Below are 15,567 nucleotides of genomic sequence, written 5' to 3'. Positions count from 1 at the left end.
ATGTCCAGGACATGTATACATAAAACGTATAAACATAATTTACTAAAAGTCTAAAAGTTATCATCTATATTCTATAGTAACAAGATAGACTTAATGTTGGCAGCCTTTTATAAGGAACACATTGAAAGACCAACCTTTGCGGACAAAAGTTTTAATAAAACATTTAAATATAACATATGTAAGTAAGAGTCTTTTTTCTAAACTTTTATTGTAGAAACCTTCAACTTGCTTTCGTCAAATTTGATGTTTAATCAAGTTAAAACGTATGTCACAGCAGATAAAAATCTTGGCTAGATTAAATGAACAAAAGTTTTCAAGGCAAAATTTAACAGCCTTTTTTATTTTGTCAATGGTTTATAAACTTGTATTAAATTTAAAAAAAGTTTTAGAAAAAATTGTAATAACGTTATTTTTACAAGAGCAATTGATTATTTGTAACTCATCTAACAGGTGTTTTAAAACTAAAATAAATGAATTTAGGATATTTTCGCAAAATTTGTTATAAATAAAAATATCTAAGCTCCAAAGTTTATATGACTAATAACTTGATAAACTTGACAGTTGTATGTATAAAAAAGTTAAACGTTTAGATTTGGCAACAACAAACTAAAGTATTTTTATATCTCAACAACTTAGTTTTAATGAAACAAAAAGAGTATTAGTTTTAATGTCATAAAAAAGCTTGAAGCTTTTTTTAAATAAGTTTAGAAAACATCAATTTTTTAAAGTTTCTTGTAATAAACTTATAGTAAGTCATAAACATAATAATGTAAAAGTTAAAGCTAACAAGTGTAATACATGTAATGTAACATTTATAAGAACTTACATTCTTAATTTACATTATAGGCGGGCAAAGATCTTAGTCGGCAGGTTAGATGTGAAAAATTTTTAGTCCTTTGTGGGCATTTTGATTTGTTATAATTCACCAAAATTACTAAATTACCCAATTAACTTCGACAAAATACTTATTCTAAGTGAATTTTTTTAACTACTATATCTAGTTTAAGTTTCAAAACTTGGTTTCCCGATCAGATTTACATGATTGCAGAGAGAAGCCTTTCCTTTTGCTGACCGTAATCTACTTAAAATCAGTAAGCATTAGCAGGCCATACACTGCCCATCCCTAGATTTGCCTTTTTTCGCGCAAAATAAGTTTCTAACAACAAAACATATGCATTTACTATAAAAATTGATAAAATAATAAATATTTTTAATAAAAAAAGATTCCGTTTTTGACAAGTAAACTGTTTTTTAGTAAGAAACAATTTTTTAAACCACTGTTTATTTGAGTGTGGGTAGCAATACTAAAATAGATCGTTAAGTTTTTACATTATTTATTTATTTATTTTTAATAACTTAAGAGTACTTCTATTTACAGCAAATTGTTCTTATGATATGTTTTTTACTTTTAAAATCCGATAACATTACTACTTCATATAGAAAAATACTTTGATAAATTTAAATTAACGTCTATAAAAACTCATTTCAGAAAATGTCAAAGTTTTTGGATTTTTTAATCAACGGAAACACACTTACGTTAATTTTTATTTAATAACAAAAGGGACTGGGATCTGAAGGCGTTTTGTTTTTTCGGTCAAGAAAATAAAAACATTCGCGTTATCAGTTGTAGTTTTAGTAACAGCGTGACCTTTTTTCACTCTTCATTACAAACCTCAGAATGTATAGTGTAAGTTAAGTTCATTAACTATTCTACAACTGCCCAAAAACTCATAAAAGCTGCATTCCCTTTGCTTCCCTTACTAGTTATTGGTCACAACTTATAAAAGAGGCAATATAGCCTCTTTGAGAAACCATATATAGACTTAAGAATTTTCTAGAGTTAAAAACATTGTATATAGAGTTTAAAAGTTTTTATAAAAACAATTTTATATAATAAAAATTAATAACACTTTCTCTATCAGATTTTTTACTTTAGCTTAAAAGCTACTTTTACTTTAGTGATAAATAGAATTGAACGAGTTAACAAGGTTTCATCATCTCGATCATCAGACCACAAGCCTTCGGTGGACTGAGACCGGTTTCGTCCTGATTAGAATTCATCAGTCAGTCACAACTGAATTGTAGTTATCAATCTACAAACGGGTTATTATGATAAATCATGAATCGGTCGTTTGCTGGTATTGGTCACTAACAAATTGATTTGTTACAGCTTGTTATCTTTTACAGAGTAAAGTTCTACACAATTTTAAGCACAACATAAAATATTACCCTTTTATATCAAACCGAATTTGTAAATTCTTAATAAATAAGAACAACCAGTTTTTAAAGTGTTCATAAATACAGAAATTTTGAAGGTTTTGCAGTATTGCTTACAACAACATAAACTTAGAAGCCAATTAAAAAAATCTATATATATCTAAATTTAAAAAAACTTCTACGCGAAATTTTCAAGCTAATATAGTTTGTTTTTATTTTATTATTGTTCATTAAACGACAAAAAAACACTCAAAATATTTGGTTTTAGGTCCTGTTGTACGAAAAAACATTTTGGTTATCGAGTCGCATACTTAAGAATGTCTTGTTAAGTAATGTAAAACAATTGGTTTAAAAGTATAAACTTGGATTTGCAAACTTTTAAAGAGTGTGTACATAGTTATTTTCTATGACCTATAATAAAGATTGACAATTACTTAAAAACACCTTTTATGAGCATTTTTGTTGCAATAAAAGGCTTTTTTAGACTGACTAATTAAAAATCATGAAGCTGAAAAGCAAAACTTTAAAGTAGCAAACTTGTAATGAATTAATAAAAAAAAATAATGTGGCCCACAAGCAGCAGTTTGCTGACTCCTGAACTAATTAATAAACTATAGCACAACTTTTGTATTGGTTTTTATTTCCTAGTCCAGGGGTCGGCAACACGTGGCCCGCGAGCCGCATGTGGCCCTCAAAGAGTAAATCTGCGGCCCGCGAGCATTTTTTTAGTTTTAATGGGATGCGGCCCGCAAAAGGTAATTCTGAGGCGAGCATGTTGTTGCGGCAAACTAATAATTTAATTATAAGTTGATTTTTTGGTTAAAGTTCTGTTTTTTGAATTGTTCTATATTTTGTACCTGATATAAAATACTATTTTTACCGCTTAAACTTAAAAAGTTAAAAAGACAGATTGTACATTTATGAGCTTTTCTTCACAGTAGAAACATTGGGGTCTTTCCTGCTTCTGTTGATCTAAAGTTTCTGTTAAAATGCTTTTAATCTTGCTTGGGCTGTTCTTGGATTTCGTAAGTTATGAGATTAGTACTTATTGAATAATTCTCATTAATGCACATTTTAGTAGTTTCCAATGTAATCTCAACCTTTGCACAGTATTTAAATAAAAAGGTACTTTTTTTAATCACACTAAGTGTTTTGCTGAACAATTAATTTATTTGTAGCTCTTCATCAAAAAACTTTTTCACTGCATTTAAAAGTTGATTTTTAAAGAAAGAGTAAAAACATCATTATAAATAGATAATAATATATGATCATTGTTTTATTTATTTCAAGTATTTAAATTAATATTCTAGTTATTATATTATTAATTGTCATGTATATTAAGACTATTGGGGGGAAGCACTTTTTTTACATGTTAATCTTATTTTACAGATCTTTAACTTAGCTAACAGTTACTTTTTACCGTTTTGTAAAATTCATACTAGTTTTTAGATATCAGGGTACAAAGTTGGAGAACTCAATAGATTCATTATAGGAAGGCTAAATTAAAAAGGCAAATAAAAGACTATTTCATTGAAATATATATTCTCCTAAAGTTTTTAAACAACTTATCTCAAACCTTTTTAGTATATACTGAACTTAATATAAACAATCCTATTGAAGAATTTTTTTAATTTTGAGCAAAACTATAGGTTTTTTTTAAAGTAAAAAAACTTTATTTTGTGCTAGTAGGTGGTAGTTAAGTAGTTAAATTACCAAGTATGAACTTAATAGTTAATTAGATGCATAGTGAGTTCATTAAGACAAAAAGCGCACTTTTATCTTTTAATAATAATCCCTATATACATATATAACTTAGACTCAAGTATTAGACTGATTAAAACTAAATAATTTAAAATGTCTGACTAAAACTACGGCCCCCGAACATATTTCAAATTCGAAATTTTGCCCCCGAGTACCTTCAGCTTGGCGACCCCTGTTCTAGTCTTTAATTAAATAAATTAATTAAATTTATTATATAAAAAAAAATCATTTTCTATACTTAACAGTAATTTAAACAAATATTTTTCTAAAATACACATTATAGTTACTAAACTAATTATGACGTTGTTTTATATTTTGGTTGAAAATATAAAATAGTAAGATTACATATATTTTTTAGTAATCAGAATGCCGGTTATGAAGATAAAAATACTTCAAGCACTATTTTTGTGCTCATTGTGCATCATAAGTACAAAATTGATCTTAAGCATAGTAAAGAATAATACTATGATAGAAGTTGAGGTTATTGACAACATAGACAAATCAGTGACATACGAAAAAAAAGTAGTAGACTTTTTGGAAGGGTTCGTTGAGAAACCCGAAGAAAGCAACGATAAGTTCTTAGATAAAATAAAAAGATGGATCGTACCTGAACCAAAGGAAGAAAAAAAGACGATCATTGGTCAGATAAATACAATATACGGACAGAAAAGAGCAAAAATTGCAGAAAAGTTTTATCTAGGCTCGGAACTCCTTACGATAGTTGAATTCTCTTTGGCAAAGATAGCAGCAAAGTACTTGTTAGTAAATATTTTTATATAAAATACTATATTATAATAGTTAATTATAACGTAAAATTTGACATCAAAACTATTCAATAATAAAACAATTAAATCAAGAAAATTTTTACCTCCTGCGTATAGACTATTTAAAAAAATTAATAGCCAAAAAAAAAACAGTTTGTAAAATACTAGCGTTAACCGTTGGAAATAGGCACAACAAATATTTTAATATATTTATTAGGACTTCAGAGTCTCAGACTATTTACTAATTTCAGACAAAACTCTTAACATAGTTTAAATAACATATTATGGTCCTTATATAACTAGTTATTATTTTCTATTGACTTTGTTTGCTAAAGTTAGCATACAGAGAACTAAATAGTATGAAAAATTGAAATTAAGTTATACTTAAGTGTTATTATTTCTATTATGTAATTAAAAAAATAACTCAGTGACCATACAGTATTAGATGTATTGGTACAAGACATTTAATTTTACTGCATTGAGTTCAAAAAGTAAATAAAGTCTCGTTTTTAGAAATAACTAACAGTATTACTTATCATTAAAATCAATAGAAATATTTTAAATACAGGTTTGCTGCTTTGATTGTCGCACTAAAATATATTTTCCAACGTTGTGCTTCTGGTTTTCACAAAATTTTTCAGCTGATATCAAAATCTTTGATAATTATAGCAAGTGTATCTCCTTTTTATTTCATCTTGGTTGTATCTAAGCTGCAAACTGTAAAGCATTGGTTCACTATTTCCGTTAAAAAACTGAACACGATCTCAGTTCATGTTCTTAGCAAAGTTGTTCTTTTGTTGGTAAGTTTTTAGTTTTTCACTTAAAATTATACAATTGATGAGAATTTGCCTTTAAACAATGGTGTATGTGTTTTTTCCTAAAATGTTAGACTGACAAACTTTCTTATTGGTTTGATACACTACTGTTCTTTATAATAACATTTTAAATGAAAAACATATTTCAATTTTCAGTTACTTTTTATAGTATAAACATTTTAAAAAAATTGAAAACATAGTTGAAATAGTTTAAAGATAATAACTTTTTAGACATACTTTAACACATCAATCATTAACTTTATATTGCTGCACTTTTAACTGCAAATGTTTATTAACAATACTTTTTAAAAAAATTAGGCTGATGCTTTCATCAAAGTTGCAAGAAGCGTTCGTAGAAAAATTGCTGCCTTTTTACTAGAGAAATTTTTTGCTGAAGAAACTTCTACTGGAGAAAGTGGAGAAACTTCTACTGAAGAAACTTCTGCTGAAGAAAATGAAGAAACGTCTGATGAAGAAAATGAAGAAACTTCTGATGAAGAAAATGAAGAAACTTCTGCTGAAGAAAATGAAGAAACGTCTGATGAAGAAAACGAAGAAACTTCTGATGAAGAAAATGAAGAAACTTCTGCTGAAGAAAATGAAGAAACTTCTGATGAAGAAAATGAAGATCAGATTAAAACAGCAGCGGAAAATGAACACGGATACGTTGAAGGTATATCTTTAAAACATTTTTACATTTTTTCATAAGTTAAACTATTTAATAACATTTTTTCTTACTTTTAACAGAATGTTTTGTAAGAACGAGTCATGAATTTTCAACATATAACGGTTACGACTTACAGTAATCAACTCTTTTTTAAGTTCATTAAACGAAAAAATAATTTACAACGTAAAAACAAACTAAAAACATATTTTAAATTTGTAGCACTGCAGCATATTCAAGAAACGTCCCTAACAGAACAAACTAAAATATTTACAAACTTAAGTTTCGTAAATTACTATAATATCTTTTACAGAAGCAGAGTCAATAGAATCCACGACGGTCTATGTAGATAAAATTCCTCACTTTACACTCCACGGTAAGTAGTATTTTAAATTAATAATTTTTTAACGTGTTTTCATAAACTACTCAACAACATGTTCAATTAGCTGTTTTGTTAATCGAAAATTATAATAAGTTGGTAACCTTATTGTTATTTAAATTACACAGACCTTTGCTTGAGTGACAGTTATATGATGGCTCCGGAGGAAGAGAGTAGCGATGAAGATAGTGAGAGTTGCAATGGTGAAGGAGAACACTCTGATGACGACGGTGATGAAGGTGATGAGTTAAAAAGTCTCAGAGATTGTGATGGTGATGAAACTGGTGAAAGGCAGAGCCGTTATGAAAAACCTGCTGTTGAGCCGGAGAGTTTCAATGAAGAGGAAAGCAATGAGGTGGGAAGCTTTAAGGTCAAAACTCTTTTTGTAACAGAAAGCATGAAAGACAGTGAAAGCACCCGTGTAGATGTATGCGAGAGTTCTATCAAGATACAAGATTCTTGCGAGAGCCAGTGGGACTTGTTTAAGATAAGAGTTGATGAGACAAACATTGATAGCGAGAGTGATTGTGACAATGATAGTGATTGTGATAATGAGAATGAATGTGATAGCGAGAGTGGTTGTGAGAGTGACTGTGAGAGTGACTGTGAGAGTGATTGTGAGAGTGACTGTGAGAGTGATTGTGAGAGTGATTGTGAGAGTGATTGTGAGAGTGACTGTGAATGTGATTGTGAGAGTGATTGTGACAGTGTGAGCGGTAGCGATAAATTTGTCTCGTACCGTTACACCGACGAGCATAAAGTGTGTATGCTTTCAGAAAGCAATAAAGCAACCTTTGAAAAAATGAATGCAATGTGGACAACGAAAAAGCGTGAGAGTGTGGTTGATAGTGATGATGAGTGGTGAGAGGGTTTTAAATGTGAACATATTTGGATATGAAAATAATTATTTTAATGAACAACATAAAATAAACAGTCAATAAATGAAAATAATTTGTTTTATTAATAAATTGTTAAGCTGGTAAAAAGTATTTTGCTTAAATCTGATACTTTATTGATTAACATCATTTTAGAGCAAAAGTATTAAAAAAGTAGAACATATATTAGAGGCGTCACGCTAAAATTCCTTAAAGTAATTTTTTGAACAAAATGATTTTGTTTTACTTATAAAAAGTATTTTTAAGCGCAATTGTGTATCTTGTTTATCTTTTTGTGTAGATAATGGTCAATAAGGCTTCAATATTTAAAGTAACTTACAATAAAAATGTAAAAAATAGACCAATAGCTTTGTATTTTAACTTAAAAAGCAAGAATTTTTGAATTTTTTCAATAAAAGTATAATTGTAAAACATATAGGATTTTTTGTCTACTCTCTGTATAGTTACAAAAATATAAGAGTATTGGTAAAATTTTAAGCATTTTTATTGTTTACTGACTTTTACATTAAACAAGTTTTAAAACTTAGTTCATTAGTTTTAAGTCTACAAAAAAAAACTGATTAAGCAAACCTTAAATTCTCCTTCTTTAGTTTAAGACTTGAAAATATCTATTCAATCTTCGAAATAACGACACAGTTATACGTAGATTTAGTTAGTAAAAAAAATTGGTATCAAGGATTTAAAAAGTACAACATTTGTTAAGAATTTTATACAGATATTTTTGTTGAAAATGTTTTTTTTTAGTTTACTGGATTTAAAAGAAATGCTGCCTTTAGCATATTTCCAACAAGTTTTTTAGCTGTATGAAAAAAATGTATAACACAAATACCCCCTATAAACATAATCATTACTATTATTTTTTTTTTCAACAAGAATAATTAAAAAAAAAAAGTTATTCTTTGTAAAACTATAACATTGTAGAATAAAATCTTTCTTTATGCAATTATTTAACAAAGGTATAAAAATACATGAGCACACAACAACAATCATTGCTGAATTGTTATTTATCATGATTATACATCTTATATATAACTAATATTTATCATTAACGACAAAACTAAGAAAACATAACAACTATAAGTTTTTTTTAACCGGAACTTATTACATCTAGTAGGTAAAAAGAAGTTTAGTAGATTACTTTGTGTACTTCCAGTTTTTTATTTCATTTTAATTAAGTAAATCTAAATTTTACGCGGCGAAACACTTTATGTTTAAATAGAATAATCGTTTTAATTTCAAAACTACTAAAGCTCAAGCTTTGTCAATTTAAGGATAAACAAAAACTGTTTAAGTAAAAATATCGTTCTTAAGACCAAAAATGGGTATTAAAAAGCTCATATAGTTTTTAAATGCAATAAACCTAAATCAATAAAGAAAACTACAATTTCGTTTACTACCAGTTTTTTTTTTTTCTTTTTTGAACTAAAAAATTAAACTTTTACAAAAGCTAGATATAACAATATTTAAAGTTGTTTTTTTTTCACAGGCTAAAAAGATTCTATAACTTATTGTTCTTTTACATTAAAATATTTTCATATACATATCTAAAATAAAAATTTATAAAATTCACTAATTATGTACAAGCGATTAATAAAGTTTTAACATTTAAGTCTAGTTTGGTATAAAGCTTTTGCAATAGAACTCAAAAAAAAAAGAAAGCTCGCTCTTGATAAGAACACTTTACTTTAGCGTGTTAAAGATTTCAAAGTTTACTTGTTTTATACTTTTTGATATACTGAAAAAGTAAAACAAAAACTTGTATTAAATGCGTAGTTTGATACACATATCCCTAAATCACCTTAGACAAAACAATGTTATTAAGCTTTATTGTGTAGTTAACCCATGTAATTTATCCAGCTTACCCAGAGTTTTAAATCATACTTTAGTGTCTAGCCTTTCAGCATAAATTTCAAGATAAAGATAGTTTATAAAAAAACACTTTTTGTAAGTAGTAAGAACAATGAATGTTTGTTTGCTTGCTTTGATACTGTTTTAATTTTATTTACAGTAGACTAACTTACATTTATTTTCATAAAAATTCAATAAAGGTCTAATTTGTATTTGTTTATTTGTAAACATTGGATTTATTTGTTACTACTACAACTCAACAATTTTTTAGAAATCAAAAAAGTTGTAATGATTTTATTTAGTATAAACTAACAATTTTTTTTTGTTTATTATGTAACTCTATATTCGAAATGCAATAAAAAAATTGTAGTTACCTTTATGATTGTTAAAATTAAAATAGTTTTACTAAAACGTTGTTAAGTAAGATTATTAATTCTATCAAAATTGGATGGAATAAGTAATAAAACACCACATAAAATTTAAATGAGTTCAAAATGTGATAAAAACTAAAGCAAGAAAAAAACACAAACGAACATAGAAATACAAAACAATCAAGAAATAGCTATAGCATGCTAATTAAAAAACTTGTTTTAATTTATTTAAATTTTTGTAATTGATAATCAAAAGCTATTTCTAAATATTTAAGGGAACAATAAATTATAGTTATTTTTTTATAAGAAAAATAGTAAAAATAAATTTTATAGAAAACTAGTTTAAATAAATGCTCTTTACTGTCGAAGTGCATAAGTTTTATTAAGATAATTATTTCGTTAAAAATGGAGTTATTTGAAGTTTACTTTAAATTCTGAAAACAACTGACGCTTCTGAATCTTAAAAAAATTGGCGTCAGGTGTAACTATAAACTTAACAAGAACTTATTGATATTTTATAAATTGCTTAACTAAACCTTCTGCAATACTTAAATAATGATTATGCACATTGTATCAGCATATCAGAGCGTATATACATTAAATAGTTATTGTAGATTGTATAGAGAAAATAGATCATAAACTGCTGATTATTCAGTTATAAATAAATTTAAGAAGCACAACTTATTGTGTGAAACTAAGTTGATGGTAATTTGTGTAAATCATAATTTTGACGTCGTTCCAAATGTACTTTTTTGAGGTGATGTTTTTTCGTCGCTATGCACTGAGCTCCCAATAGATTTGTCGCTGAAAAAAATTGAAAAATTAAAATCTAATGACTATAAAACTATCTACAAGAAAACTTCGAAGTAATATACAGAATTTTCACAGTTATAAATATTTACAAACCTGATACCGGGCTTGAGTATTGAAATAGGGGGTTTTTTATCAGATATTTGGCAGGAACCAGACGACTGATTGACGACGGGTGTTTTTTGCTTGCCTGATGTTTGCTTTTGATGATCTCTAGTCAGCGAAGACAAGTTGCTCACTACAACAGTTTTATTGGTCTTTGTTAGAATTAAGTCTGCTTTGTATCAAGAAAAATATTCTTTTTAAAATACTTTCAACAATGAAATCTTTTATGTATATTGCTTTTTAAATAGTTAAGTAACACAAGATATTCAGTTGACAAAAATTATACCAAAACAAAATTATTTTATACTTCATTCTTAATTGGAAAACAAACCAGCTATAGACGGAGTGCGATGCACCAGTGTTGTCATAGGAATGTTGATGACAGACGGTTGCTGGTTACCAGGTGATGGGTTGCCATGATAACCGCCACCGCTGTTGCACCCACCAGTGCAACTTTCACGGATACTGTTGTCATAGATATTTTTTTTTAATTAAATTTTAAATATTAGACGCAAAATAATTTAGGTTAATTGTTGTATTGATTAATTTCCGTATTTTAAAATATTTCTTTATTTACTATTTATTACTTTTTGAACAATTTTATAATTTAAATTTTTTAAACTTCTAGAAACTTGTGATAAATTTTCATACTTTATTTTAATAAATTTAAACTTTTTACATATACTAACAGTAAAAGATTTTAGTTAGTAAACAAATATCTCACTAAATACTTTTACTCATTTTAATAATGGAAAACTGAAGAATAAAAGCAAATACTTCATTTCATAGTTATGGTAAATACATATGTGATTGAATTTATACAAAACAGTTTCTTATAAAAATGTGACTACGAAGAAATATAAACGTCTATGACTTAATAAAATAGGAAAACAGAAAAGTTTTAATGAAACTAAATACTACCATTTTGCCATAGAAGTAAACCAGTTTCGAAAAATTTTCACAGTCAGAGGCTTGAAAATAATTTTGTTGTAATCTTCATTCGAAGTAGCATAGGACGTTGTCAGCGGTGAAACGTAAATAGGATAACCTATTTTAGAAGCCAGGATTAAAATCGCTTTAAGATCATTAAAAAACAAACCAATCAAAGTTAGCTTGATTATTAGAGAAAATATGCGGTATAATTGGCTCTTCAAAAAATTTCGACAAAAATAAAACCTAACTACTTTAAGTTTAATTTTTCATTTAGTTTTCAAGGACATAGTCACTACTAATATCAAAGTAGTATATGAACTATTTGGTACCATAATAAATGAAAAGTTTTATAACAAAAACTAAAAAGTTAAGACTTAACAATAAAACTAAAAAATAATTTCATTTTTATATTACAAACCAAATAATTTGAAAATCATTAGTATATTGAAAAAGAAATTTTGTGCTATTTCGAAAAAGTTTATTAAAAAACGGAATAATCTAAACTTATATGAACTTAATTGAAAATGGTATAATAAAACTAAAACAAAGTCTAACCAATAGGTTGGTCGCAAGAGGAGTTAATCATGTTCCTCAAAACCTGCTTGGCGTTCTGTATGGAACCCCTCTCCGGGTTTCTGTTCCTTAAAAACACCAGTTCGGACTGCTGACCGGCCCACAACCCTCTGACGCACTCACGGTTGACACGGACCAGGGTGAAACCCAATGACTTGTACTGCAGTTTCACCACGCTGTACTGGTCCACAAACGCCTCCGAAACCTGCCTCCTGTGAAGGGGTTTTTATTTATGTTTTTGAAATGGTTAAACTTTTATCTTCTAATATCTTGATAAGTATGTGGCTCTTTAGTTGTAATAATTTTTTTAAACCAGCTTTTTTCCGGCGCATAACTTATTTTAAAAATATAACAAAACAAATTTATTTTTTTCCTCATTTTTTTGAACACTTTTGTAGTAAGTCTTGTTAAAAATTATATTTTACTAAATCAAACTAAATTTAAATTGAAATAAAATTATACTGTAGTTTAAAGTTTTGAAATATAAAATGACGTAAAAATCGAATGTGAAAATTAACTCAATGCTTATGCTATAGAATTATATTAGTACAACAAAGTTCTATAGTACAAGTATTTAGATATTTTTTACATTCGATCACTACATCATTTTATATTTTAAAACTTTAAACTACAGTATAATTTTATTTCAATTTCAATTCAGTTTGGTTTAGTAAGATACAATTTTTGACAGGACTTACTAAAAAAGTACTCAAATAAGTTTAAGAAAAAATGAAATGTTTTTTGTTACATTTTTTAAATATTTTTTTTCTTTTATCTTGTCATTAAGTTATTTATACCTTCTTGGATGATAAGATTTACAGAAGAGTTTTTTATCAGTGTTTGTGAATTGTATGAGTTGGAATTATCATAGCTTGTTTGATATATGTATGATACTTCTTTTAACAAATACAGTAATGGTTGTTTTAAATTTTTTTAAATTTGAGGTTTTTGAAAACATCTTAAAAATTATATAGTTTACAAAAAAAATTTTTTATGTAACCTACAATACTCTACAAGAACTGAATAAATATTTTACACAACGAACCGAAGTGCGAGCAAGTTGGGCGCGTTGCCAAGCACCGATCTTCGCCACAGGGGATCCCCCTCGTGAGTGATGACCATCTCCTCGCATATTTCGGCGATCGAGTCGTAAAGTGACGCGTCCTCCTCAAACTCGTCCGGATCTGTCAAGTTGTTATAAACAAGTTAACTAAATAACAGTTTAAATTAATAAACAAATAGAAAAACTATTAAAAAAGTTCTAAACACTTTAAACAATTTACCAGAAAAAACTTTAAAGCTTAATAAATTTATAAATGGAATGAATTATCAAATTAACAATAAAAGAACTATATATACTTTTTTTAATTTAAAATAACTCAACAAAAAATCAAACGAACAGGTGAAGTGGTCCTGGTGCAGCTTCAAAGCGGTCCTGACTGCAGGCTGGACGACATTTTTCATCAAGTTGACGTCGCTCATCACCCACTCGTCCTTGTGCGACTGCACCCGGATGTCGCCCTTGAACACGGAGTGCAGCCCGAACAAGAACGCGTCCAAGCTGAAAAGTGAAAAAACTGGCTTAAATGATGAGGAAAAGTTAAATATAGGATTACATAAGGTAATTTTATCTAAAGATTTCCCAAAAATAAAACCTCCATTTATTTAAATAAGGTTTATTCACTAAAATAAAACAACATTCTATTAAGTCACATAACTATAGCAAAATTAAAATTGATATAACAAAAAAAAGAAAATAAACTTATTAAAAAACATTTTTTATTTAAGTAATATATAAATAGAAACTGACTGAAGTTTATTTGTTTGATAGAGGTGAACTAACTTGGGAGCCAACGTCAGCGATGCGCTGGACAAGGCCCTCCTTGCGAACGCGGTCAGCGCAAAAGCCAAAAGAGGCAGTTTGAAAGCGGTTGCGCAACCGTGTTCTCCCCCTCCTCTCTCGTCACGTGACTTAAAAATTAAAAGTATATATATTGGAATGTTAACAAGATTTGGCATCAGGAATAACAAAAGCATTAAGTTAAGCGAATAAAAGAAGGTTTATGATTGTACATTTTTAAAGTGTTTACTTTATTTTGAAGTTAATTAGAAACATTTTAATATTTCTTTTCTATAAGAGACTTTCAGTATTAAACAAACCTAAAATAAAAGTGTTTAATCAAAAAAATAAAACAGTAAGTAAAAATTATTTAGAGCAGGAATAAATAAAACAAATTTTTATTAAAATAAGGAATTTATTAGATTAAACATCAACTCACTTTTTCTCTTCTCTGGTAGCAGTGCTTGACCCATTGGAGGTAAACCTTGTTGAAATTCTGCAACGTGTTCCGCACAGCTACACGTCGAAATCGTCGTCGATTGCGGCGCTGAAGCACGCGTCGTTGTCCGCCCACCTGCGCTCTTGCGACCTCTCACGGATACTTTTCATTATCTTCTCGTTTGAAAGTCAATCGTCCAACGACGGATGCTTGCAAAAAAAGTAGATGCAACGCTGTGGATAATGTCTATGATTAAAAATAGAACTACACAGCACAGACTTCTTTATTAAAATTGGTGATAAAATTACTAACTGTTTTCTTTCATACAAAAAATAGGTAGATTATAACCGGTGATTAATTATTAAAAAGATAATTATGTAGTAAACTACGTGTTTTTTACTGAAAATTGATTAAAATATTGCAATACTGTGAATAAATTAGTTAAATAGGAAAAATAAACTAAATAGTACATATTTTTTTAAAAAGAATAGGTTATAAAATATTGTAAACTGGTTTCTTCTTATACAAATAAATAGTCTTAAGAAAAAAACTTATTTTCACTGTGTAGGTTATAACCAGTGGTTAGTAAGTAAAAAAATAATTATACGCTTCAGGTGGTAACCCTATCTTGAGCACTTTTTTTCATTTAGTTTAAGAAAATTATTCAATTATCCAATTCATTTTGAAAAATACTAATTGTATTAGAACTTTTTTTTATTACTCTATCTAGTGTAAGTTTTAAATCTCCAGTTGATTATACCTAAAATATTTTTACTTTTTGCTCTTCAGTTCAAAATCGAGAATATAGAGTGTAAGTTTTAAATTTGGTTTAATGGACCAGATTTACATGCCCGAGGGTAGAAGTTTTACCTTTCGCAGGCCGAATACTACTTATAATTTGTAAACATTGGTGGGCCGGTTATTATCACTTCGCGGACCTTATGTTGCATACCCCTAACAAAACCTATCACTAGTTTACATAGTACATTTTTTTTTCAGAAGTTTATGAACCTTAAAGTTTATTTATTAGAAAAGCTTGTCAACAAGAACTACTAATTAAATTGTTTTTCTATATCTTTATAATAAAAATAAGTAAAATTTTCATTTAAATTTTTGTCAATAAAACCTGCAATTTAAATTTTTGTCATTGGG

General features: G+C 27.8%; 1 protein-coding gene across 1 annotated transcript; it reads right to left on the bottom strand.

Annotated features, from left to right (window-relative positions):
* Positions 1-10,434: 10,434 nt before the first annotated feature.
* On the bottom strand, positions 10,435-14,585 carry LOC145832374 (pecanex-like protein 1). Its single transcript, XM_082939692.1, has 9 exons — positions 14,499-14,585; positions 13,980-14,107; positions 13,537-13,697; positions 13,182-13,320; positions 12,119-12,348; positions 11,552-11,678; positions 10,962-11,095; positions 10,622-10,763; positions 10,435-10,519 (listed from the first exon to the last, which is right to left on the bottom strand). Exons 1-9 carry the CDS (start codon positions 14,583-14,585, stop codon positions 10,435-10,437), a joined length of 1,233 nt encoding a protein of 410 aa, XP_082795818.1.
* Positions 14,586-15,567: the final 982 nt, after the last annotated feature.

Source organism: Thalia democratica, chromosome 3 (assembly GCF_965202585.1).
Source record: "Thalia democratica chromosome 3, ktThaDemo2.hap1.1, whole genome shotgun sequence".
NCBI classification, from domain to species: domain Eukaryota; kingdom Metazoa; phylum Chordata; class Thaliacea; order Salpida; family Salpidae; genus Thalia; species Thalia democratica.
The sequence above is the reverse complement of the archived record's forward strand: the minus strand, read 5'-3'. Positions and strand labels throughout refer to the sequence as shown.